This window comes from Pseudomassariella vexata (assembly GCF_002105095.1).
Source record: "Pseudomassariella vexata strain CBS 129021 chromosome Unknown BCR38scaffold_8, whole genome shotgun sequence".
Taxonomy (NCBI): Eukaryota; Fungi; Ascomycota; class Sordariomycetes; order Amphisphaeriales; family Pseudomassariaceae; genus Pseudomassariella; species Pseudomassariella vexata.
This window is the reverse complement of record NW_024467963.1, coordinates 2,132,137-2,157,911: the sequence shown is the minus strand read 5'-3', so window position 1 is coordinate 2,157,911 and position 25,775 is coordinate 2,132,137. Positions and strand designations below refer to the sequence as shown.

The following is a 25,775-nucleotide window of genomic DNA, read 5'->3' as shown; positions in this document are numbered from 1 at the left end:
TTTGGTGTTGCAAGCGATGAGCATAAACGTTGTGTCGTTTTTGCTCAACCAGAACGTGGTACCAGTATCCATTGTAGTCACCTCCCAGCCTCTATATGACACCAGCTGCTCTAACTCACATGTGGATCCATATTTGGCATACTACAACAAGAACGCCTAAGACACAATGAGTAGATCGACAGGAGCAGACAACTTGAGACTATAAAAGCAAAGTTCTTGTCAGCCATTAGTAGAATTTGCCATCCTTCTGCAGCACCATCTCCTTTACGCATGTGCTGAGACGTTCCCCCGGCGAAAAATGATTGCGACGACAAGCCACAAGGCCCTATCCCGCGGCCTTGTCCTGCCATACCAGCCTGGTTTGATGCTTGCTCATCCTCCACGGATCCCCGCCCTGTTCTTCCACGTCATGAAGCCGGACGAGCCCACGCTTGTAGCGCCTCCGTATAGATCAAGGGAAAACCCCGTTGGTCAACCTTCACTTCCCTTTCCGACCTTTCACATTTGGAAAAATCGGCCCACGCAGCGGCTTGCGAGTATGTCAATAAATTTGAAGATCTTGGTGTATAAATCAAATGAATACGGATATGGAACTCATATCGTTGCGCAAAGCCATGATACGCGGGCGGCCCTCTGCATCCCTTGTGTAGAACGAACCTTGTGCGTAAGCCAGGACCTTGCAACTGTCTGGTCGGGAAGTGATGACTTGAGCAGTTGGCTGCGGTAACTCAATCAAGATGTTCCTGTGCAGTGACGAGAGGACGGGTCAGTCAAGCATACACCTATGCACTCCCATGCTACTACTGGAAGAGGAGAATCTTTTCTTTCATATCACCTTGAGATGGCGGGTCGCACCCTTTCCACACCCGAACTAGGACGCAAAGAAATGAATGAAAGAAGTTGGAAAATGAGAAAGAGTCTTACTGCACAAGGTGCAGCTTCGTGTCAAAACCATCGTACATATGCTAGGGTTTCTTGGCCCACGCCTTGCGCAAGTTGATCTGTGGTGATTCGTTCAAAAACCGGTCATAGTTGAGGTGACTCTCCGGCGTGTATACAGAGTCTATCAGTATCGATGGGTCTCGTGCATCGAAGCAGTGCACCCGTGTAAGACAGTTTAGCGTTCTTGGCTTTAGTTGGCGGGGGTGAAAGGGAAAATAATTATAATGGAGGCGGATTTCTCACCAGTCGGATTATCGTGTCCTGGATTTTGGCCTAACAGGTACGTTTGGATATTGCAAGGTGCGGCTATCTTGGTGTTGCTGTTTACGATATCAGACCGAGGAGGTTGTGATGAATGTCGAAGATTTATAAAATCAACATATTTCCAATGCGAGAGAAGCCCTCAATCTTACAACCCAACTCCCAAAATGCAGTAGCATGCACTGGAAGGTAGTACAACACTCGGATTTATCATCGCGTGTAACATATATCACAAAACCTAACCAAGTCTGACCTCAAATCCCCAAATTCCTTTACTCCCCCTGGATTCTTGTGGTTGCAAGAATCGCCATCTTGGCCATGGCTATATTCTGGTCAGGATCGGCATGGAGCCCCGAGAGAGCGGCTGCAATGTTGGGGCGTAGCCAACACGAAGCCACGTAAACTCCGTATATCAATATTTGCACTTCGTGACAGTGACCGTATATGCCTGTATTGATAAGGCCCGGAAAAGAAGTGTTTAGTCCACTCGGCGGAACCCTGCGTAACCGAGCTGATGGCGAAAGTATCTCATGCACTGCGCATGGTGTTTCACTGTGCCTAATTAAGGGCAACCGGTTGTACTTCAAGTAAACTTCAATAAAGAAAGCAAGGCGGCATGATGTAGTGAAGACTATACCGGGACATACAAAATCGGGCCAATCTTTACATGTAAGCTGGTTAGGAAAATCTCGTGGAAAAGCCCCGAACTAAGTACAATAATAAGCAAGAGGCCTCTCCTTGATTGTAGGTATTTGGATACTACATTCTCGGACAGTGTATTTACCACAGCTAATTAGTTTATCGGATACTTCAACCAGGCCAATGTCCAGGTATGTTGTATTCGCCCTCCGAGCACCAAATTCGAAGTACCTAAGCAGCAGCCATACAATTAACCAATCATGATTTTGAAGAAAGCTAGCGCTGTTGCTGCTTGCGTATATTTTCTCTTACAGATCACGCTACAGTAGAAGGGGGCTGGTGCAGAGGAACGGAGAGAACTGTACATATGGAACGCAAGCATTCCTAGTACCCCCCACGTAGACCAAAGATGCCTTGCTGGAAAATTATTGCTTCGTTGGTATACCTCCTGAGGTGGAGACAAGAGATGGACTGTCACATAATCGACATATAATCTTGGACATTTGATTGCTGTGGTTTACATTAGTATTGTTGTGCATTTTTGGAAATCTGTAAGGTGTATCTGGAATCAATTCAGAACAAAGATCCGACGTCTTGACTCTTCCAAGCCACATACAGTAGATTATCAATGAATATGAAGCCAACAATATGTTTAAAGCCCTTGGTGCAATTCTCTTCCATCCCTGCCCATCTGTTGATGCGGTGAGTCCCGCGTTTCCGGAAACCGCCCTATCTCGAGCTGATCATATCGATACATGTGCTGACTCGTAGAAGTAGCAGCCGAAGTGAACGGCGGGTTGTTGGGCATCTGCTTCAACGTCAATCCGATTCCCTCGACAATAGCAACGACAATCATCTCCATGACGATAGCCATGCCCAGCTGAATGTTGAAATTTCCACTCAATTGATTGAATTTGGAGTTGTTTGCGAAAGTCGAGATGGCGGCATAGACAAGTCTGACGAGGACAAATGGGAGTGAAAGTTCCACCGCCAGTATCAATCATTTCTCGCCAGGCTCCGCATACCGAATTTGGAGAGCAATAACGATGGTCGCCAGCAACAAAAGGATGTATCCGGCGATCATGAGCCCTATTCCCGCCTTGGATTCGCCCGGGGCTTCGTAAGTGCCAGTTTCGCCGTAGGTGCTCGCGGCTTTGTTGCCTCCCACAGCGCCGAGGATGAGCCCAACGACGACAATCGTCTGCACCAGCCGCAATTTCTTCTCGTCCAGGAACGTGGCGTGCGATTTGCGTATGCTTGCCAATGCTCTGCCAATGAGTCCTAGCTGCGCTAGGATCAGTGGCGACAGGCCGACGTTGGCGAGTGTGGCGGCACCGATGTACAGGCTGATGTTTCTGGGTTGCGAGATTGTGGCGAGTTGTAGTGACGCGCCGATGATGCGGGCGAGGGAGAACATGATGAGATAGAACCAGCCGGCGCTACGACCGAAGCCGTGACGGGTCGAGAGCCAGATGGCGAGGAAGAGAGAGAGAGTGTAGAAGCATATTTCTGCGATAGAGATGTTGTTTTGCTCTGTTAGAGGCATGCTGCGATCGAGAAAGGAATAGACAAACGCGAGTACCCGTTTGTTGGAAGGACGATGCGTGGAATGTTGACTGATGATTGAAAAAGGAGAGGAACAGCGTTAATGTGAACTATGACTGGTCTTCGGAAGCGTGTTGCTGGGGCTTTCGTATGAGTGAAGGAAGTACAAAACTGTCAGTCTTATATGTACAGTCCATCTTGGATATCTCAAGGCTCCATATTTCCTATGATGGCTGGTGAAGGCAGCAGCGCAATCGCAGGGACAAACGAATTCCAATGAGTGATCTCTGACGACTCTGAACGCGAGACTATCCCAGTTGGGACGGCCCAGGCGCCTGTGATTGGTCAATTGGATGAAGTCAGCCTCAACCCATCACTGCAAGTCACCGAGAAATGGCCAAGCTGGCAGACATCGTGCCGCCCTACTCGTCAGATCAAGCTTTTCAAGCCTCATTCCTGCTCCAATTATCCGGCACATTGAGCTGTCAGCTACATCAGCTGGCCCGCCAGTTTGGCTACGCGAAAGACTATGCGAGCCGGTCAACCTTTGGGAGACTTGCCTAGCATTCTGGTGGTGCTCGGGTGTTATTGTATGTGTTCCGTTCTATTCCAAGTCGACAAACCAGATCCAAGCTGATCATGCCTACATTCATGGCATATTGTCAAGAACTGGAGGCTGAATATGGCCTCAAGTTTGAACAAAATTAGCGTACTCCTGCTGGTGGGGGACTTTTGGACCCCCCTGCCCAACAGCCGTAAACTTAACCTTTTCTGGATTCTGTGTTAAAATGCTGTTATGAAATAGAACTAGAACAAAGGCTTGTCGCAAAGGCGTGTCTTCTGATGTACGCCGAAGAGATTCTGCCTACAAGCTTCAAGCTTTTCAATTTATTTATTTATTTTGTTTTGTGCATGTCTGAAATAACTTAGGACTCGCAGTAAGAAGCCACGACTTCCCCCTCGCCTGGGAGCTCAGACCACTTACGGCTCGTGTTGTTTCCTTGCCCAGTCCTCAGCGGCGGCCCTCCTGCTTGGCACCACTTTCTTTCCATCACAACTCTCGATGTGGACCTGGGTGGCACGATAATGTTCTGTACTTTTGACCCTTGACAAGCAGACATGTCCCATCTTCTTTAAGGCACGAGCATATTGGCTTTCAGCGCCTGTGTCCCAATCCTCAAAATAATCCACTTACAACATTACAACGCCAAATGGCGCCCGGCATGGAAGACCCCTTAGCGCCTCCTGCCCCCACAGATTACCAACGGCGTGTTGCGGACGCCGGATGGGGCTACTTTGCCGCTACACCTATGGCGCTGGTCCTATGGCGCCTCACTGCCGGCAGATCGAAGAATCCGCGACTGAGAATTGCTGCTAGGGCAACAATGTTGCCAGCGGGGGCTATCATGGTAACCTGGGATCTGTGGGATTACAGGCGCTGCACACGTGCTGTCGCTGCGAGGGCCGAATGGGAAGTTGTGCGGAAACGAATGCATATGGGAGCAGAGGCTGAGGCTAGGACTGATGACATGAATGATCCCTGGGCTTGAGGGGGGCTCATCAACTTCTTCGTGCGCTCTTGGATTGCGCAATCGGTCAGGAAACTTACACGTGGCTTGGATATTCTGAAGAGGAAAATCGATCCGGTTCAGTCGGCTCTGTAGTGGATGGACGAGCAAGCGTGCAAGAGAATTTGTGTCTGCTCGAAAAATACCCGCCCGATGCTTGAAGGGAACATGGGTCATAGCGGGGCTCGTGAATATGAACCGAGGAATCGCTTTGTTTGCAGGTAGGCTCTAGCATTAGAAACATTGAGACATGCTAACAATCGCGGACACATCCGGGTATACACGGTCCGACTTCTAATATTTTTCTGAACTACGATTGAAGCCCACGTATAAGACTGTTTGACACTACCGACAAACTGTCGCTGGGTTTAAATTCGACCTTAGTTCTGTGAACGAGTTCTACTCAGAATAATATTCAGTTAGCCATGTTGTCAGAATTTTTAGGCAGAACAAAATACATCAATGCAAAGCGAGACTATTAGTTGACACGGGTGGACTCCGCTTCCAAGGGCGGTTGATATGTTATAAGTTCCAATGCCCCAACACAGCTTCCCTGTTGCACTCACCCACTCTGCAGCGGCTTCATCAGGTATGCTCATCTTCCTGATTTCAATCTACAGTTTCCTCGTTGCCAGTCGTATATTGAAACTCAGGAAGACTAGTACGGTCTCATGTATACTTTCATTTCACCATGGTTCCTATTCATATCTAGAATATAGGTTAATATATTTAGCATCGTTCATTCATCATAGTCATCCAGTTATGAAATATGGCTTGATTGTGTTTGCCAAGTCTGAAGTATTTGACTCACCAAGGTGCTCAGGGGTAGTAGCAGTACCTTCTGGTCACACACAACATTGCTCCTGCCAACAATATGCCCTGATGCAGGCTGAACTAGGTATAGTTACAGGTCCCCATTGCCTTTTATGATCTGCTGCATTGCTTGCTGAAAACTATCCTAAAAAGTTCATTACCATCTAATCTCCTGTTGAAGGAGTACCTTCGCCCCAAAAGGGTCTGATGCTTCGAGCGAGGATGTGATAGATGCGACTCCGGCGTTGAAATAACCCACATGAAGCCTACCCAAAGCTTACTCACAACATGTATTGAAACTGAGAACGTTGCTCTCACTGGCTGCTATCGAGTGACGAATCAGTAACGTCCAAGTTTCGCACTGCCCAGCTACTGCATGGGCTCTCAATGGCTGAAATTCACTTACATGTGTGTTGCGCAACCATCCGGCCGTAAGAGGTGGCAAAGCGCCGATTGCCATTTGCCTATGTCATGGCTCAACCCAATGGTTATTGATTCAAACCTGCCTGTCATAAATTACTCGAACCGCTTCCAGGGGTCTAATCTTCTATGTTCTGAGACTTACCTATTTTCCAAACCGAGTATTAATCCATTAGTTTAGGGCCAATACGGATTTTGTCTATTGCACCGCACTGGCGGCCGTCAAGCTCTACTGCATCTTCCCGTATCCCTACTACACCCCCCCCCCCCCTCGTCGTCAACTTCTAGGGGCTACTGTGAGCCAATTATATGATCAGATTTTCTTATCATTGATTATTCTAGGACAATCACTTCTTCTGTGATCAATTTCTCAACGATATAAAGGCGGATTCTCCCAACACACACTCTTCCTACAAAATGGATGCGAGAGCATCCTGAAGCACCCTGGATTCAACAGCCACTAAAAGACCTTCAAATATTAAAAACCATGACTTCCATTGTCCAATGTGCCATCCTATTGAGCATGTTGACAGGCCTACCCCAAATCTGGCTCATATTCTTCGCGAGCCTCTGGATCGTCGTCGAGGCCAACCTCCTCGACATCTGTGCCTCATAACCACACTACGCAATTTCTTTAGCCACTTAGCGTCCAATATAATATGAGACTCTCACTACGGGTATAAGACAATTTGAACACTGAAGACATACGAATAAGTGGAAGGGACGAGCCAGACATGAAGACGCCAGCGGGACCGGTGTGCCAATTTGAACGAAGACACGGATATGTATCTGGTACAAGGTGCTGAGACTGACTTTGAGATGGCAATTAATGCTGGGAAGAAGAAAAGGGGTGGGCTGAGTGGGACGTGGGACGCGAGGAATAGGGATGATGATGATAGCGAGAACGCTATTCTAAGAACGACTCCTGTCATGGTGCAGCATGATTAAGTTATTGGAAACGTCATTGCGGAATGGGTCTATCAGTAAATGAAATTCAATGAGAACCCATCACGCAACCAAAGCCCACTAAGCTGAGTTGTGCCTAATCACGTTTAGAGTGCTGAGACAAACAGTTTCTATTAACTTGAAGTTCGAAATACCATTTGAGAACTAATATGTAGGACCTCTACATTGTACTTTCTGCTGCTGATGAGGTACTTACGCCACAGAGCATATACCTCACCGAGAAAAATTACTTATACGAGTGAGACTGCAAAAGCAGGCCGATTAAGAACAGTTTCACTGTATCTCAGTCTCTCCAGCCTCGGGCCTTCATGACTGGTCCCATTTGGTATTCTCAAACCATCTTGTGTATTTTTCCTACCTCATCTGCCATGAACTTTTACTCAAAATGCTGAACTGGTCGATGTATAAACGGCTTATCGTGTGACCCTTCTTGGGGACCACTTAAGTGATTCACCCCGAAACTCGACATATCTTTCACAGAATCAATTACACCTGCCACCTCCTTAGCTTGATCCTCATAAGATAACATAACTTCCTTGATCATAAGTACGGACACGGGAGGCCCTGGATGCCCTGCGCCGCACAGCGGACATCACGGCCAGGGGCTATAATACGCGGAGCTGGGTGCATAACGTGGTTATTATTTCCTCATTTCCTTTTACCACTTACGATAATGAACTCGCCATATGTGTATACGATTGCTTCGACGCTCTGACCGAAATTGGAATCGTCTCTACGACACCTAGGTGTTTAGTTTGTTGATTACCGTAGGGGAAAAACCGCCTGAAGCTATAGAAATTGACACATATTGTTAACTGTACTGAGAGTCTCCACCACATGTTGAACGTGGTATGTTTAGTATGTCGTGAATGTTCGATTCTGGGTGGAACCATTATCGTCTTACCGTGTCTTTATGCCTGGTTTGATAAGCCGCAATATGGTAGATAAAACACCCAAATGAACGGCAATGTGGTAGTGGTTTGGCTTCCAATGCTGTAGCACCAAACTTTCTGATTCCTTCAAACTACTGTCTTGAGAAAAACCAATCCTAACAAGGCGAAGTCAAGCTCTGTCTATGACATCGGACCCCTTAAGCAGTTCCACTACCATAGAGTCTTGTTCCTTAACTGCAATCATCTTCACTAGACAGCGGAAATACGGACGAGCTAAAAAGATCGGCCGGCTCACATTACCTGGATGATCAGAGGCTTGGTTGTCGTATATTAGAAGCAGTATTCCATAAATCAGGAAAGACATACCGAAAGCCTTCGAACACAGCTTTGCTGAAGCCTGACGGATTCTGGTCTGATGATGTTAGCGACGCGACCCTCGCCATAATCGTCATGAAGAGAGACGACCACCAGGGTCATGGGTATTGGTGTGTCAGACATGGTGAGAGTCGCCATGAGAACTCAGTCATCTCAATGTTTGGTTTGTAGGAAAGGTTTACTTCATTTAACCAAACGACCATCACTTGGCATGCGGTTATATGGGCTTTTGTACTACGAACATGCCTCTATGAACGTTTGCACCCGAGTCCCAGGAAAATTCGGCTCCCCATTTCAAAACAGATGTGGTGCGCAGTTTGATGACGATTGGATCTCAGGATTGCCCTACGCATTACAGTACTGGCCACACAGTGTAAAGATTTGTACAGTCCCGGTCCAACCATGCATAGTAAGGGGTATCATAAATTTAGCTCGTCTAAATTGAGACCTTGAAGAACGGAGCTAGGCAAGAAAGCCCAACTATTTCGAGGTTCCACTCAACCATCGTTGTCGAACGCATCATTCAGGTACCTCACAAAGCTCTCCCGTATCCTCGCAGGACCAGACAGGTTTCCCACCGGCTCAAGCCCAATTCCACCCCTATTCAACCCCATATACGCCCTCCTCAGCCTCTGCAACTGCGACAGTCCGACCTTCTTACCAGGCAGATCCACGACCAAATCCTCTCCTCCTTCCCCCAAAACTTTGGGTATCGTGATCTCATCCCCGCCATCTTCCGACTGCTGGTCCAATATCCGCTTCACAATCCCCTGCGTCTCCTTATCCATCACATACAAATAATCCCCTCCGGCATCGCGACTCCGCTGCACCGTCGCCTGGTTTGGCTTGACCACCTTCCGTGCCTCACCCGCCACCGCATCCCACAATTCACTAAACACCTTCCGCGTTTGCTCCTCATCGTCGTCCCATATCAGCGTGAATAGCGGGCTGTCCCACCGCGTCATCGGGTTTGGCTCTTCGAAGCGGAATACGAGATTCTCCCAATTACCCAGTTCGTACGGTGCTTCGTCCTCATTTGCTTCGGCCTTTTCTTCGCCTAACCCTGCCGCTGCACCTTCGTCTCGTTTCCTCAACCGCTCCTCATTCACCCCCTGTGCCCTCTCCTTCCCGCACCCAATCTGCAGTACACAACTCGGCGTTCGCACTGCTTTGGACTCGCAGTGCAATTGGTACCGCCATCCTTTAATGTAGTTCAATCCGTCGAGGATCACGATATCCTTGTCGCTTAGGACGCGCTTGACGGCGCCGTAGATGCTGGCGCGCGCGTCCTTTTCCGAGGCATTGGCAGAGCGGGTGTGGGCTGGAAGCGCCGAGAGATCGTAGACTGTGCGGGATATGGAGAGGGTTTGATCGGATATGAGGTGGAGGCGGTATTTGGGCGCTGTTGCGCCGGCGGTTGCAGTCTCGATGCGTTCGGAGAGGTAGGAATAGAGCTGCTTTGCGCGCGTGGATTTGCCGGAGGTGGGGAAGCCGGTTACGATGATGAGCTTGTGCGATCAGTATTGCTACTTTTTACGGGGTTTACAGTGCTTACAGGCATGACGGGACTTAAGAAGACAACAATTATTTGCTAGTGTCTGAAGGTGAAATAGATGATGCTCTTTAGAAATTCTTGACGACGTTCAACGCAACCCCACCATACCCCGCCATGGGTGCGAAGCTCTCACAGGGGTATCCAGCTTCTCTGTCTTGCTACCCCAGATTCTCAACAACAACAACAACAACAACAACGCCAGAATTGGAAACCTTTAATAATTCATTTTTTCTTCAAGAGCTTGGGGGTCTGCTGTAAGACATGACCGTCTTCAACTTGATAGGTATAGTCGGCAGGCAGACTTATGCATCTAACGAAGAAGCACCCGAAGCCTAGGGAAGATATAGACACAGTATGCATTACTTCTAGTTATCATCAACTACGTAGTACAACGTATCTTTATACAATGGATATCTCGTGTCGCGAACCTAGGCATGATGCTCTTTTCGCGTAAATCAAGGCGGGAACGTTGCGCACCCCGCTTTCCGAGTTCAGCTGCTTTAACGCATCATGCAGATCGACAGCAGCTCCGGCGATTTATTCACAAACAGGCCCAACCCTTATATGTTGCCATCCGATCTGCCCCACCAACCGCCGAGCTTGACACGGTCTCACCGCGTCGTCCAAGTTATTCACCCGCCAACGTTCGATCACATCAAAATTTATGCCATGTACCGATAAATACCAAGCTATACAATTACAACGATTTGCTTATTGCCACACGGATTCCGATCCACTGCGGTCCCACTGTAGATGCAAATAACCCACCTGACAAGGAGAATAACACCAAAGAAAGCGCGTCCGACGTCACCACGACCAACATGGTCCGCCTAAGTCACGACCCCATAACCCCCTCCCGCCGCAGCGACTCTTCTTCCCTGAACGACCTCAACCGCCTCCTCTCGCGCCTGCAGCACAACATCCTCCATGCTGACGCAGAGCGGGAGCGCCGCCTGCGTACAAGCGAATATGAGCGCAACAAAGCCGGGGTCAATCTCGAGTACGCGCGAACACTGCTCACGAAGCTGGAGCAAGACGCGGCGGGGATCAAGACACAGGCACGCAGGCAGGAGATGCAGGCCGATTTGAACCAGAAAAGGGACGTGTTCGAACAGTTGATGGAGAGGCTGAGGGAGCTCGAGGAGGTTAGTGTGGATAGTGATGAGGGCGATAGCGAGGAAGAAGATGAGGAGGATTTGTTGGCGGATTTGGTGGTGAGGACCCCGAGTGAGAGTATGGGGTCCAGAGGAGAGGACGAGGATGATGGTGGGGATGCGTGGGGAGCTGGGATGGAGGATGCATATGAAGAGGAGTCGACGGTGATACCGGAGCAGCACCCGAGGCAATGGCAGTCGGAACCTGAGCCGGCAGCTGTCGAGGCAACGCGGGCGCCGGTAGAGGGGGGAGATCAGCCCGTTATAGCGACAGAGACAGAACAGTCGCTACGCGCGAGGAAAAAGGGCCCTGAGGCACAAGTAGACACCGCCGAGACGTCAGCAAGGAAACAGCTTTTTGGCAACCGAACAGCAACGTCCACGACGGCCGTATCCACGACGGCGACGACGGAGGCCATCCTGGACCACCACCGCGAGGAGCAGGACAAACTAACAGAGTCGCTACTAAATATGGCGACGGCGCTAAAGTCGTCATCCCACGCCTTCGCGACGTCGTTGGAGGGGGAGAAGGACATACTCAGCACAGCTGGGTCTGGACTGGAAAAGAATGAAACGGCTTTGGAAGCGGCATCAAGGCGCATGGGGTTCCTCACAAGAATGTCAGAGGGCGAGGGGTGGTTTGGGAGGATGAAACTGTACGGAATGATTTTCGCCATGATGGTCGTGGCGATACTGATTGTCTTCGTACTGCCCAAGCTGCGGTTTTGAGAAGCGGATAAGGGCATCCATCTTACGACCATTGAGGAGGCACGTTTTACCATTACCGCAATTATGAAGGAACAATGAATCACGAGTATTGAAGCGACACCCCTAGCTTTGAATGTGGGAGTGGAATCGACGGAGAAACTATGCTGTCTATTTATGTAAGGGTAACGCAATCATCTATGACAAATAGCCATCCATACAGAAGCCGCGCCGGAAAATCTGCAGAAAAGCAACTATGCCCATCCATTCCGAAACTCGGCGGAAAACCCACGCAGGCGCGTCTATAGCTATTTTGTTCCCATCCACCGTACTGCGCGAGAATAGACAAGTCGCGGGACTGTTCTTCCCAATCGTAGAATGGCGATAATACCAAATGCCCAGCCTAAGACAGTACCATCAAATGAAAGAAGGGGAAAATCTGTTGCAAGCACCAGTCATTGCGCCAATGCTAAGAGAAAGATACGAAGGGGCTTAGTGGAATGATGAGGAGGAAACGTCATCGCCCGAAGTCTGTGCCTGTGCCTGTTCCTGTTTCAAAAAAGAACGTACTGGGATTTACATATCGCTTCTTCAGCTCCGCCGTCTGAGCCTCTTCCTCCACCCGTCGTTTCTTAGCGTTGGGCTCGCGTTGCGTCTTCATGAGGCAGTACTCCTTGATAGGCAGCCGTGTCCCCTTGTTCATGGAGTCGTTGAGCCAGTTGAGGTTGACGATGTTGATCAGCCTGTCTTGTCGAGCTTGTCGATGGAAGCGACTAGGATGCCCTTGAAGATGGGCTTGGACTTTTGTTAGAGGCTGTCTTTGGGTATTGCGACAGTGAAGATGTGGGCTCAACGTTGATGATTGGGGATTTATTGGTACATATATGTCTTTGAGGAGAAAAAGAGCAGACAGAGTGGCCCACCCGGTTCTCAACACAACAGGAGTTCAATTCCTGAAGTGCGACGAGTCGATACTGTGTCCCCCTGAAATGATACATATACCCCTGACCAGAAAGTTGAGCGTAATTATGTAGCCACTTGCGGATTATAAAGCAAAGAGAGGTCTGATATCCCAGTATTCTAGTGTATTCAACACCAACGCCCAAGGGAATTTCACGACAACTGTCACACAGCTGATTGCCAATTTTTACTTACCCATTCGCAACCCACTGTCCCTTCTCAACCCCAGCCCAGGCCAAAAGCCTCCCATGAACGTCCCCAAACCGACCTTCATACCCATCTGCCCAAGCTCCCTCCTCAAGCTCATCTGCAGCTTCCACTACATTCGCTAACCACCTCCTCAAAGCCCTCGCATACCCCGTCTCCTCCCCAAAATTTTGGTCTGCCATCTTCCGCAGCATGTTCAAATACCCCAGAACCGAGTTCCACAATTCTTTCCTCCCGGGCAATCCCTCATTGTCCTCCTCCCCGTCCAATTGAATCACTATCGATATCAATATCCTGATCAAATCCAACAGATCACTATTCCACTCCTGCCCCTCCCGCACATCGGTGTACGCACACCCCTTTATACTATAGCGCAGAGCGGCGAGGGGTTGGGATTGGAGACTGCACATATTGCCTAGGCGTTTCCAAAGGAGGGGCATGGGGTCGAGGTTTTTGGGCCATTGGCTGTCTGGATACGCGCGGGCTGCGAGGTCCTTTACTTTGGTTTCTAGTTCGGTTGGGGATAGTAGGGACCGGGACTGCGGATCGCTCATCATAGTAACGATGGTGCCGTTAATAAGCTCCGTCATCTGCTCCTGCGTCTGCCTGATGACTTCAATTTTGGACCTGTCATTGCTGGTGATGGCGTTGTGTGCCTCCGTCTCTTTTTCGCATCTCGAGCCTATAAATTCATCATTATCAGTTTCATGATGTCTTAATCCCATGCAGCTGATCTGAGTTTGCATTACATCCACAAGTGAAATCAAAATCCCTCTCCAGCATTGGCCGCCGCAAGAGGACATCGCACGTAACATCCGCATAGCACTGCATCACCTCCTCACCCGCGCGTATAGGACGCAAAGAACGAACATGCATCTCGCCGCCTTCAAAGATGGTCAGTGCATTGGGGAAGCACGAGTGGTTCATGAGGGCCATGACTACATCGATGGAAGTACCGAGGACCTTGGATTGACCGGCTTCGCGGATGCAAATTGTGTTCGTTAATAGCTGTGGAGGAGGTACGTCAGCAAATAAGTAAGCAAGTGGGCGAGTGAGGCATAACAGGAGCGTTGGTTTCAGATATCTCTCCTAGAAGAGACTTGACCGCTAGAAGAGGAAGGGGCGGGTTGATGTTCAGGGGGCTGTGTGTACACACCGCACAGTAAACCCTCCCCACCTCCTCAACCCCCATCTCCGTTCCCGTGCGCCTCCTCGCCTCGACAGCCACTTCACGAATCTCATTGGCATCCGCGCCGTGCATTCGTTTCTCATAATGCGACTCCAGATACGCTATAGATCTCCACTCTCGCTCCGATATCTGTCCACATTTCCTCCTGGCCAGAATCCGATACAAAGCCCTTATCCTCGCTGGAAACACGAATGATATATCTGCTAAAATCTCACACTCGTGCTTATGATATGCTTTCCATGCGCTTTCTCGACAGAACTTTGTTGTGTTTGTCATCGGTTCCAAGCTTTCAAGGACATCTTCAAGGCCAATCATACCTCAGAGCAATACTTACAAACCCGGCACTCCTTGCACTCTACAAGCGCCTGGATTTCATCACCCCGGCGCCGGAACCGGCCGCTTGGGTGTAATTTGCTTTCACTGTCCTTGTAGCAGAAATCACAGACGGTGTTCATCAAGTCCCTCGAGACGCAGTTGACCGTGGGCTGGGACTTGAATATTTCTTGACCCTCGGCGATGTATTTCGTGGCGAAGAGGGCGCATCCGGCACCTGGGATGATGGATTGTCGGATGTTGAGGGAGTGGGTGGTGGTGATGCTGTTTATGAGATATTGACAGATTTCAGTATCTTCATAAAGCTGTTTCCGGTTATGTGTATTCATCTTCGCAATGGTGGCTTCGGCCGGGCTGGGAACAATGATGCTAGACGGAAAAGAGACGGTTGTTCATTGTATAAGTCAAGGTCTACAAGATATGATTCCAGTCTACCAACTCCAAGTGAGGAATGACGTCATTGGTTACATGTGACGATTAAGTGCAGCGTACTAGAAAGAGTATATGGGATCCGCTCTCGTCTGTGCTCACCTCGCGTGGCTGCGTTTAGCGCTTGGAGAGGAGGAGTTAGAGGAGTTGACGAGCTACGCTCCCCCTCCCCCCCGGTAGCTAAGATGACATGTGGGTCACGTCGGAAAGACATATATGTGGGGAATATAGACCCACATGTCATCTTGGCAACAGGGGGGAGTGTAGCTCGTCAAACTCCTCGAGTTATTGCCTGAGTGATAACTCGCGCGCCCGTGCTAGCAGATATGCGACCTGCTAGAGATTGAAGACTTTGGTAGCTCAAGCAAAATCGGATGGCAAGAACAACGCGCTGGAAGTCAGCTTCCCCACATAAATTCACAACCCGATTTTCTGAATCCGAACTGACCCTGAACTTGCTGGGTGGTTTATGGGCGACAGCCTACGGATAGCGAGTCGAGAAACTGAAGGAAAGTATTTAAATATACGGAGGCGTGTATTTGAATTCGCGCACATGGCCATTTTATCTTTCGAGTTATTCTTTGTCGAGTGGCACTCAGGCAGGAACTCTACTAGGACAACAACAACAACAACAACAATTACAAAGTGCTTAAAAGTACTTCTGTGGCTTACACCCAATGCTCGAAAAATGCAGGTTTGGTGTTTTTCTGATACTCTGTTCGTGCTCTAATTTTGGAATATTCTATTATATGTGTAGTTTATCATTAGCAACACCTTTTATCGGTTCAGGAGTGCTGGACGTCCAACCTCGAGTGGGACTGAGTTACTTACACCCGCACTCTACTGGTCGGAGCTCCTCGTAATCTTCTGGATTAGCGTAGCCTGTTCCTCCACCCCCTCGCCCATCCCCCTACGCAGCGAAGCCATCGTAGCAAAGCCCTCAGCGTCTCTCGCCGCCAGTGCCACCCCACCGGCGTCGACTAGCATACCCATAATGGCCATGGGTGCGCTGTCGGGATCCTCCACAATAGTGTAAATACTGTACCCAGCATTTGCCACCTCTCCCGCGATTGTGGCAATTCGCGATAACGTCGCAAACCCGGCGGCGGCGGCCACTTCTTCGCCAACAAACGGCACCAAAGCTAGTACAGCAGTCACGATCCAGCCTATGAGTTCTTTCTACTCCTCCTCCTTCTCCGTCTCCCCCAAGTCCTTGACCTGTTGCATGGCGCTGACGGCCTGTTGAGCGAGTGCCACGGGCATGGAAACGACCTGTACTGGATCGAGACCAGACCCGTTCCACTGGCCGAGCATGATGTCGAAAGTCGTAGCGTCGATCTTGTCGGGGAGATCGCCGAGGCCCGTGCCCGCCTCGGTGAAGATGTCCTTGGGGTTGGGGACTACGATGTCGTCGGCCTTCATGGGGAAGTTGTCGTACTTCAGGAACTTGGCAATGCAGGGCGAGGTGGTGACGCAGACGGAGCCGAGGCAGCTGATGCTGCCAGGCACGCAGTCGGTGGCGACTTCGATCGACCCCATCTTGACCCAGGCCTGCTCGATGCCGTACGTCTCCTCTAGCACCGCCCAGAATCCTGTCTCGTTGGCGAATGACCAGGTTACCGTCATGCCGTTCTGCAATAGCTGGTTCTCCCTGTCGATGTCCGAGGTGTCTGGGCACGCCAGGTCGCCCGGGTCCGTCGCGTCAGCGCCGCTGCCCCACGCGCACTCGAAGAAGGTCCAGCCGTCGTGGGCCATGAAAGTGTCGATGGCTGGCTGGATCAAGTTGTCGACGTACTTGACGTAGTAGCCGAAGAGGGTATCGTAGCCATCGTTCACGTCCTCGTAGCCTCACAGCGCGCTCGTGATGTCGTTGGAAAGCACGTTGAGTGCGTAAATCTCGTTGCAGTAGGCTGTGTACGAGTCGGACACGGCCGCCAGGTCCAAGAGGGTGTCGAATGAAAGAGTCCAATCACAAGCAGGAGAGGACTCATCGCTCACTTCGCAGACGCAGACGCCATAGTTGCACGCGAAGGTGCACATGTTGTCCAGCGTCATGTTATCCTCGTCCGGCAGAACGATATCGCTAGGCACGGCGATATTGTCCAATGGCACCAGCGTCCCCTGCGAGGAGCAGCTGCAGATACGGATGGGGCAGTATCCGTAGGAACAGAGCCAGGCGCACAGATCGTCGGCACCATACTCCGTCCAGTCATCCGTAGCGGTGCCGCCGGTGCAGTAATCCGGAAGAAAGGGCGACACACTAGGCGTGCTCAGGGAATTCTCGGTAGTGGAGCAGTACTTGTCGAACTCGAAGCCGTAGTTGTACAGGAAGGAGCACAGGCCGATGTAGTTGGTATCGCTCTTGGCGTACCCAAGGACACCCGTGGCCTCGGGCAACTCCGTCTGCTCACCCATGCCCGTGCAGACGCAGGCGCCGAAGGGGCAGTAGCCGTACCTGCAGGACTTCGAGCAGATCACTGCGAAGTCTACCGCTCCTGTGCCCGCGTTGCACACGAGATCGTCTAGATTGGCCGTGTCAGCTGAGACTGTCTGCGGGGAGAAACTGCCGACGACATTAAAGTTGAAGTTGGCGTATCCGTCGTCTCTGCATCCTCCGATCGCGTCACCGGTCATCTGGATCACCTTTACGTCGTCGCGGACCAGCTCAGCCGTGACATCGCCGGTGATGCCGTCTTCCAGGTAGAGCGTGCCGTAGTAGACGCCCACCCCCCCGGCTGGTTCACGTAGCCAACCGGAGGTCATGGTTGTGCCGCCAACCGTGATTCGCACACTTGCTGAGGATCCGAGCGTGGCCATGAAGCCGATGTAGCGGGAAATTATTACGGAGTCCTCGGGCAGCACCTCGACCTGTAGCTGTGATGCAGTATTGACGACCGTGCCGCCGTCGTTGCAGCTCATCACGTCATGAAGTTGATACATGAGTATCAGGCTCTCGTCAATGACGGTGGCAACGTTGTTCTTGTACTGATTCGCCCAAACGGGGAGTGGATAGTGCAAGCCGCTGTGGTCCATACCTGTGACATAGTCAAAGATTGCAAGACCGTCTTCTTCGAACGGTGGCGAGCTCTTGGCGCCACCGATGTAATGAGACTAGTGGGAATGAAAATGTGAGCCTTGGAGTCGTTCTGAAATTCAACGTCGCATTTAGTTCGTCTCACTCGCCTCGCCAAAGTCATTCCAGCTGATGATCTCGACATAGTCGGGCTGCAGGAAGAGAATCTGGTTCCAGCGCCGGGGCCAAAGAAGCATCTCCTTCTCCGGCCACATCCAGTTCTTGTTATAGCCCGGCAGGTTGGTGTAGAACCAGGGCGATACGGCCATCATGTAGGGTTTGCCGTTGAGGTATTGGATATACGAGGCATCGCCGTAGGTGTCTATTTCCAAGCCCTGGTATGACCAGGCCGCTCAGCTGAAGAGGCCGTCTGCAACGCCGTCCTAGTCATCGTCGAAGTCAGCAGTCGGTTCGACCAGATTTCCACCACGATGTAGATGGATTTGTCATGAGGCAAGCAAGAAACCTTGCAGCCGCGGAAGACAAAAGAACGATCTAAAAACTGACCTCGAGCTCGACAGCCACCTTGGCACCCAGCGACGACCAATCCGGCATGAAAAAGCAGCCGCTGGTCGCCTTGATTTCGACCCAATCCGCTGCGCTGGCGGGACCCTCGACCGTCGAAACAAGCGGCATCGACCCATCGTGCTGGAAGTAGACACCATTACGGGCGTACGTGCTGAGTAGCGAGATGACGTCGGCTTTCGTCCAAGCGCCGTTCCCGGCATAGTCGAACGAGAAGGCGTCGATCCCTGCCGTCGATGCGATGATCATCTCGGTCTGCCAGTCAGTTTGGGACCAGCCTCCCGCATTGTCAGCTGGAAGAGTTGAATCGAGGGTTCTGGCAAGGACGGAGAATCTGAAAAGGGATCTCTGGCGTGATTCGGTCTGTCTCAGTATAGATTTATTACCAGCGTAAGCACGGTTCATCTCCGATGCGTCACGGAGGTATCCTGCAGGAAGTTGAACCTTGCCAAACTCTCTGGTCAGACTCCGCCGAATCAATGGCCTAAAGCAGAGAACCAAAACAAGTCGAAGATAGATAAGCACTAGGTTAGAGTGGCACGACAGCATTATCACCGCACAAATTATGATATCCACTAACATATCCCACAAACGAGCCGCCCATCCAAATATACCGCATAGTTCAAGTTTTATATGATATGAAACCCGGCTACATACATATATAATGATACATGGCTCATTCTTACATAAAAATGCAACTGGGCGGCTCACTTGAGTGGATGGCTCGTTTGTGGGATACGTTACTTGATTCAGTTAAAGAAAGTCGAAGGCCAAAATGCAAGAGCCTACTACATAGCCTGCGGCACAGACAGGGCAAAATGCTCATGGCACCCCTGCAGGAAGGTGTGTTGGCCTTACGGGGCCTGATGCTTATATTCAACGCTTGGGAATTCCCTTTGTGGGGCTATCTACTTAATCGCTGAGCCATCGAATCTGGGCTTTTTGGACGACTGGGCGAGGAGCGTATCGTGCTCGTTGACGCGGCCGACAGCGAGCGTAAGCGCAAGTTCCAGAACTTCTCGGAAGTACATGGGTCGGGGCAGGATCGGCAAACGGCGCATTTCTTCCAAGTGTACGGTAAGGCGGAGTCGTGGGTTCACGATAACATGGACGAGCTGCGTATCAGGTGGTTTATGCATATGTGGCGTAAGACTGGCAAGGAGGCTATCGAGGACTACGAGGGAGTCTGGGCGGAGCGACCTGACGGAGATGAAGATTGGGACGAGGAACCCTACTTGAGGCAGCATTGGGTGCTAAATCAGGACCACCCCTGGGTAAAAGATTTCTTCAAGTCTATGCCGGAAATTCGGCCAACGGTTACGTTTCGACTCTGTATTCAGAACTGCGCGTAAAAACAGTGTACCCTGTAGTGGAGCAGGGCCGGTTATCAGGGAAAATAGGGGAGGATTTTCTTTTTCTTCACTTCAAGAAGTACGCAGGGGCGGGTCATCTTAACCATTATCTTCTTCTCATCTTCTATTCTATGATCTTTTCGTAGTTAACAATTGGTATCTTCTTAGTATGCTACTTAGATTTTAGTTTAAATTTTTTATAGAAGTCTTAGTATACTAAGGAACCGGAGGGACTAGTGCTCTACGGCGCCGATATACAGGCTCTAATTATCTATGGAAGGGAGGTATCTTACAAGAAGATAGAAAGATAGTCAAAGATCAATATACTACTCTGGGCACCCCTACCTGAGACCACTAGTAACCGCCACTGACCACTCGGGGTAACCAGGGGGAACGCCCATTACTCCCCTTCACTCTGTACTATCGCCTTCGGCTAAGCCGTACTGATACGTGACCCTATGGGGGGTTACCCCGTAGCTATAGATAAGATAGATAAGATAAAAGCTATAAAAGAGCTCTGCCAGGCCAGAATAGCTGACCTGGTCATCCTTTCCCAATACAATAATTCACACCCCATATGCACTCGCATCACGTACCCTGACAAAAAGATACAGACAAATAGGGAGCCTAGGCATGATTATTAATTCCTAACGCCAGTAATAAGAATACATAGAGAAGGAAACTTGTGCCTCTAAGTCCCCTTAGTACCTTGAGCACTATTTCAAGCGTACAGCATGTTGCACGTTTTCTGTCTAGTCGCATCAGCTGTTCAAGTTTTGACGCCTTCAGTATTCAGCCGATTTCTTCCACACCGGCAACTCCCGAAGGCTGTCCCTGTCAAACACGACCCTCGATTTCTTGTCCAACCAAGCCCTTTCATCCGTGCTCTTGATCCCAGCTGCCGAATTGTCCTCAACTTCCTTTTTACTAAGCCCTGCTTCATCCTTTGGCAGCCAGATAGTCGGAGTTTTGGAAGTCAAGCTCGGGTTCATATAAGCCGTTCGAAGCTCCTCTTCGCTATATTCTGGCGGCTCCAAGTCAAAAGCATGACTAGCGAGGAACGCCTTCATGACTTTATGCGACGCATATATATGCGGCTCAAAGAAGCGGGCAATAGGGTCGATGACTTGCTGCGGGGCGTGTAGCCGTTGGCCTAGCCGTTGCACTTGGGACTGATCGTGGGCACGTTCTACTGCCTCCCCTTCCTCCGCCGCGAGCAGCGGCTCTTCTTCTTCTACTTCCTCTGCTGTCATCAAGTCGTCGGGCAAATGATCCTCCAGCGGACCCAGGTAGCGGTTCATCACCACGTTGTATGCAATAGTCCCAAAGAACAAAACGGCCGTCATGATAGAAGGTCCAGTCGCCCTCCGAAGACTAAAAAGGCCGATGAGACTCAGTTCTCCCACATAGACTCCACTAAGGATTTGTTGCAGCGCACGAGTATAGCATTTGCCTTTCGTCTCAAGCTTGGGCTGCACCACAAACAGGAAGTTGTGGAGATAACTAAGATAGAATAGCGAAAGGCCAATCGTGGCGAATCCCAGCACCAGAGGAGAAATGCAGGAGTATGCAATGGCAATGATCACAAAGTTGGTGAATTTAGGATAGAGCTTGCCCCAGCTGATACCCTTGAGATTCGTGTACTGGTTGTACTTCTCTCGCGGTGTCTGGTTAACGAACATGTCCCACAAGATGTACTGGAAGAGATCTGAGTAGTTAAGGATGTTCCGGGCGGACGAACCGAGTCCCTGCAGAATGAAGTATGTCAAGTAGAAGTTTGAGGATTTCGGTAGATTGTCAGCAAGAAGCGTGGGAACCTCGTGAGGCTGGTTGATTATCCTGGGAATGAAGGCAGTTGCCGAAGAGGAGAGCGCAGTGACGAAGAAGACTTGTATGAGTTGGAAGGCGTAGTACCATGCCTGAACTTGGAGCTCGGCTGACACAGTTGTTGGTTCCCCCGACTTCTTAGCCACGTCTGTATAGCGTTAGCTGCTGGTCTTCAACTTATAGGTCTAAGACGACTCACATCTCATGATATTCGGTACGTAAGAAGCTAACAAACTGGTCAGAAGCGGCGGTAACAGACCAGTCAGGAGACCAAGGATTGGTTGTGGTAAATTCTTGATCCAATGAAGCCATTCGACCCTGTCGGCGAGGTAGTTGACATTGGAGACGGTTCCAATGAATGCTGTGGGAATGGACCAAAAGATAATCAGAGCGGCGATTAGTAAGTTTGCGATCGACTTTTCTGAGATTCGAGCGGTCTGCGGCATTGTGAGGTTATCCCAGATAATTTCTGATGGAGACACGCCGATGAGTCTGAACTGAACGGCCAGATTGGGAGGTACCGGCAGGCCAAGCTTGAATCTTCCACGATACGCCCTCTGAGCTGCTGACTGGGTCGCATACTCAACAAATATAGCAAAGCGGGTGTGGTTACCGTGAGCTAAATGGGATTCCCGACTTTCCTCCACCTTGTGACTGGTCTCCTTCAGGCTGTCGCGCAAATGATTAATTGCATCAGTCCCCTCCCCGGTGACGTAATATTGCTTGCTAACAGGACGTAGAGACTGAATTGTCTCTATATTGATTTCCACATTGTCGGAGTCGTTGTCCTTGGCAAGTTTCGACCTCTTCTTGTTGACGTTCCTCAAGAACGTGACCTCAGCAGATTCCAGTTCCAGAGCCTTGGAGTTCCTCGACCCAACAAGATGATCGAGCTCATGCGTGGCTATCACAGCCCATTGCTGCTTTGACTCGTCGCCGAAGTTAGCTTGCACGTCGTCATTCTGGGAAGCATGCTTGGGAGGATCAAGGAACAAAACCGTCCGAGAGGAAAGCCGTGAAGCCTTGGTCTTCGAAAGATACCAGGCTTGGCGCAGACCAATCAACCACAGACGCTCCCTCGCAATGAGGAACATGACAAAGCCAAAGAAGAGCCATGCCACCACAGCATGTGCATAGAGTCGTTTGTGGCCATGGACATTTCCAAAGCCGAGTCTGTCCAGCTCCGAGGCATGCCCGCCGCCAGTTGCATTTACAGGAAACAAGATGGGCCAGGTAATGCAGGAGCCGATGAAGCAGATGAAGATGGCGGTCCGTAGAAAACGGAGATACAGATACGCATCGAGGGATGAATGTTCAAGGATGAATTTGTCACCTAGCGTCGCCAGAGCCTTGATCCATGCGAAGCGAGCGGTGCCCGACGACGGCGTTCGATCTCTGGACGTTGTCAGTTTCGAAGCCGGTGGCAAGACTTGGGGTTAGTAACTTCTCGGGGATCAGGTCGATGTAAGTTCTGGGCGCGTATATTCGCTGGTGATGTCTCCTAATGAGCACAAAGACTACCATGAAGAGTATTGCCGTGACGAATGATGGGACAAAAGCCGCAATAATGGCAGGAAGAGAAGCGCCATTGCCGGATTTCTAGTATATGTTAGCATTCTGTGAAAATATACTTCAGTTTTGAAGCGATACTGGGAGCACTCGAGGGAGTTGGGCTCTGGGCTATGCTGGGACAGCACCTACGTCATTGTCGCCTGTCTTGTTGAAGGTATGAGACCGCTCAGTATCCCACCTCTCAGGGGCAGTGAAGAAAACCTGAGATTCCATTCCTACTAGCAATGCAGATAATCAAAATTCAATGAAAGCTCATAATTCGAGCATCGTCATGTTATTTGGATGTTGGATCTGGCATGTTTGTAGTTGCACAAGCATTTGCAGGCAGCCGCAATATGCCAATGACAGGGTGGCGTAAATGCTACTCGGAATGGCTTAGCGGACTGCCTATCAAATGACGCAACTTGATCACTTATGATTTTGACAACTCCCTGAGTACATCACCTCTGTGAGCAGCTAGTAGGTCAAACCGCCGATTTAGGCTTGAGGAGCATACTTTTTCCCTCTCACATGTACACCCTGGGCATTAGAAGCCGTACGATAATCACAAACTGGGATCCGTTGTCTACTTACTACTTACACAACTGGAGTGAGCAGAACTTCGGCAATGCCTCCGTGGATGTCGTCAAACTTGGGGATAGAGAAGCACGGAACCTCACCAAAGCATTCGACGGAACGTGCCTCTACGAACGAATGAGGGTATCAAAATCATCAATTCATCCCTATGTGGCCTTAAACAATCAACCTTCCTTGATACCATTGTAGCCTCAACACCATAACCCCAGTACCCATTCAAGGAAGCAATCTAACAGAAAACTGCCATACCCATGCCACGCAGTACCATGCCACGCAACACCGTACTAAGTAAATGATCCAGTATCAACTCCGACCTGGACTCAGAGGGTAGTGTGATCAGAAGAACATACTACGTTTCTTCGGCATCTTCTTCCCCCCTTCCGCGCTGTGTCGAGTCTCCCTCCCGGACCCATGATGCGGCTGTGCCTGCGGTTGCATCGCCGGGATGGAATTCGACGGCATCAGAAACCCGGGCCCGACCCCAGGCCGACTAAACCAACCTCCCAAAGCCCCCGGATGCGACGGCGGCTCCGCGCTCATCGGTCTAGGGGGAGGATGCTGCATGCCGTTGAACATCCCCGCTGGTTGCAATTGCGGTCCCCGTCCATTCGGCTCTGGCCGTGGCGGCAAGTTCGGCTTGGTGTATTCCTGCCCCTGCATGCCAAACTCCTTCCTCAACCTCTCCGTCTCCTTAGCGACTTCGGCATCGCGGCGCTTGCGCTCCTTCTCCTCATCGTCAAGCATCTTCTTGATGCGTTTCGCCTCGGCCTGGTCACGCTGCTCACGCTCACGCTCCTCCTGCGCTACCATCGCCTGCAGGCGTTTGGTCTCGGTATCTACTTCCCACTGCGCCCTGGCGTCGCTGGGCGGCGTGGGCAGCTGCCGCATTACGGGTGATGCGGTTGTCTGCTGTTGTTGGGGCTGGACATTGTTCACCCCATTCATCATGCTTAGGCCGCCGCTCATGGCGTATCCAGCGGTCGCCGTGGATTGGGGTTTTACTTGAAGCTTGGGCGAGCTGGATGTTGGGATAGGGCGCGAGTTCTTACGCTTGTTTGGGGGCACGGTGCCGTTGATGTTGAATGAGTCGCGGTTGGGGAATAGGTAGACGTCGCGAATGACCTCGGCCCCTAGCAGCAAAACCACTTCTAGACCTTTACGATCCTCGACTTCGACGCGTTGGAGGTTCGGCTCGTATACTGTGAGAGCCGGTTCGCGACCCTGTTTGTACATGGCCACCGTAATATCGGGCTCTTTGCTCCTTTTACCTCCTAGTGATTTCCCACACATATAACACGTCACGTCCTTGGAGAACTTGCTGTCTCGCTTCCACCGAAACAGGATCTTGGGCGTCAGTTCGCTAACCACAGGATCGCTTTGCTGTTGGTCCAACTTGGACGCCGACGGCATACGAAAGCTCTGTTGCGGCATCTCGAACTCCCATGATTCTTTGCCCGTCCACGTACTCTTTTCTCCTCTGACCGAGATTTGCTGGTCCGGATTGTACAGCTGTATGATGAAATGCTCGGGAATCATCGGCACCGGTGGCGGCGGAACTCCGTTTTGCGCTCTGATCTCGGCGGCCGACAAGGTCGGCTGCTGCCACTCGGGCTCGACTAGCACCTCGGCGAATATGACATCCTGGCTGAATGCGTCGGCCAAGGCCACTGCGAACTTGTTCTTCGACTGGGGGAGGCTCGGATTCGGTCTTCGAAACGAGTATTCGGGCGCTGGCTCAGAGCCATTCTGTGTGAAGTAGACGACGCTCGTAAGCGGGTTGTCAGGCGAGTGTTTGTTAAAAAACGTGGGCAAATTCTCGTCGAGCATCTTCGTCTATGTGCAACTGCTCCTTGAAGCTGCAGATACTCCGATAAGGGTTTGGTCGAGTGCAGTCGG

General features: G+C 50.7%; 9 protein-coding genes across 9 annotated transcripts; 3 read left to right on the top strand and 6 right to left on the bottom strand.

Moving 5' to 3' along the window:
* Window positions 1-831: 831 nt before the first annotated feature.
* On the bottom strand, window positions 832-3,388 carry BCR38DRAFT_458644 (uncharacterized protein; the record flags this gene model as incomplete). The annotated part of the gene is made up of 3 exons (XM_040862197.1): window positions 832-856; window positions 2,598-2,798; window positions 2,868-3,388. 3 exons carry the CDS (start codon window positions 3,386-3,388, stop codon window positions 832-834), a joined length of 747 nt encoding a protein of 248 aa, XP_040715190.1.
* A 931-nt stretch (window positions 3,389-4,319) lies between these two features.
* BCR38DRAFT_475448 (uncharacterized protein) lies at window positions 4,320-5,406 on the top strand. Its single transcript, XM_040863006.1, has 2 exons — window positions 4,320-5,176; window positions 5,222-5,406. Exon 1 carries the CDS (start codon window positions 4,599-4,601, stop codon window positions 4,935-4,937), a length of 339 nt encoding a protein of 112 aa, XP_040715189.1. The 5' UTR covers window positions 4,320-4,598; the 3' UTR covers window positions 4,938-5,176; window positions 5,222-5,406.
* Window positions 5,407-8,919: 3,513 nt separating this feature from the next.
* On the bottom strand, window positions 8,920-9,983 carry BCR38DRAFT_458632 (RNA polymerase II elongator complex subunit; the record flags this gene model as incomplete). Its single annotated transcript, XM_040862193.1, has 2 exons — window positions 8,920-9,930; window positions 9,978-9,983. The coding sequence occupies 2 exons, from the start codon at window positions 9,981-9,983 to the stop codon at window positions 8,920-8,922; spliced, it is 1,017 nt and encodes a 338-aa protein (XP_040715188.1).
* A 560-nt stretch (window positions 9,984-10,543) lies between these two features.
* On the top strand, window positions 10,544-12,264 carry BCR38DRAFT_437071 (uncharacterized protein). Its single transcript, XM_040860507.1, has one exon. The coding sequence runs from the start codon at window positions 10,799-10,801 to the stop codon at window positions 11,858-11,860; it is 1,062 nt and encodes a 353-aa protein (XP_040715187.1). The 5' UTR covers window positions 10,544-10,798; the 3' UTR covers window positions 11,861-12,264.
* Window positions 12,265-12,820: 556 nt separating this feature from the next.
* On the bottom strand, window positions 12,821-14,955 carry BCR38DRAFT_437070 (uncharacterized protein). The gene is made up of 4 exons (XM_040860506.1): window positions 14,510-14,955; window positions 14,160-14,450; window positions 13,753-14,011; window positions 12,821-13,685 (listed from the first exon to the last, which is right to left on the bottom strand). Exons 1-4 carry the CDS (start codon window positions 14,852-14,854, stop codon window positions 12,988-12,990), a joined length of 1,593 nt encoding a protein of 530 aa, XP_040715186.1. The 5' UTR covers window positions 14,855-14,955; the 3' UTR covers window positions 12,821-12,987.
* Window positions 14,956-15,794: 839 nt separating this feature from the next.
* On the bottom strand, window positions 15,795-18,801 carry BCR38DRAFT_486263 (glycosyl hydrolase family 71-domain-containing protein; the record flags this gene model as incomplete). The annotated part of the gene is made up of 5 exons (XM_040864008.1): window positions 15,795-15,993; window positions 16,138-16,793; window positions 16,836-17,989; window positions 18,134-18,362; window positions 18,535-18,801. The coding sequence occupies 5 exons, from the start codon at window positions 18,799-18,801 to the stop codon at window positions 15,795-15,797; spliced, it is 2,505 nt and encodes an 834-aa protein (XP_040715185.1).
* A 569-nt stretch (window positions 18,802-19,370) lies between these two features.
* On the top strand, window positions 19,371-20,134 carry BCR38DRAFT_525065 (uncharacterized protein; the record flags this gene model as incomplete). Its single annotated transcript, XM_040865307.1, has 2 exons — window positions 19,371-19,395; window positions 19,477-20,134. 2 exons carry the CDS (start codon window positions 19,371-19,373, stop codon window positions 19,902-19,904), a joined length of 453 nt encoding a protein of 150 aa, XP_040715184.1. The 3' UTR covers window positions 19,905-20,134.
* A 333-nt stretch (window positions 20,135-20,467) lies between these two features.
* On the bottom strand, window positions 20,468-23,610 carry BCR38DRAFT_437063 (uncharacterized protein). The gene is made up of 4 exons (XM_040860505.1): window positions 23,433-23,610; window positions 23,176-23,330; window positions 21,931-23,126; window positions 20,468-21,879 (listed from the first exon to the last, which is right to left on the bottom strand). The coding sequence occupies exons 1-4, from the start codon at window positions 23,514-23,516 to the stop codon at window positions 20,690-20,692; spliced, it is 2,625 nt and encodes an 874-aa protein (XP_040715183.1). The 5' UTR covers window positions 23,517-23,610; the 3' UTR covers window positions 20,468-20,689.
* A 605-nt stretch (window positions 23,611-24,215) lies between these two features.
* Window positions 24,216-25,706, bottom strand: BCR38DRAFT_458629 (uncharacterized protein; the record flags this gene model as incomplete). The annotated part of the gene is made up of 1 exon (XM_040862192.1): window positions 24,216-25,706. The coding sequence occupies one exon, from the start codon at window positions 25,704-25,706 to the stop codon at window positions 24,216-24,218; it is 1,491 nt and encodes a 496-aa protein (XP_040715182.1).
* Window positions 25,707-25,775: the final 69 nt, after the last annotated feature.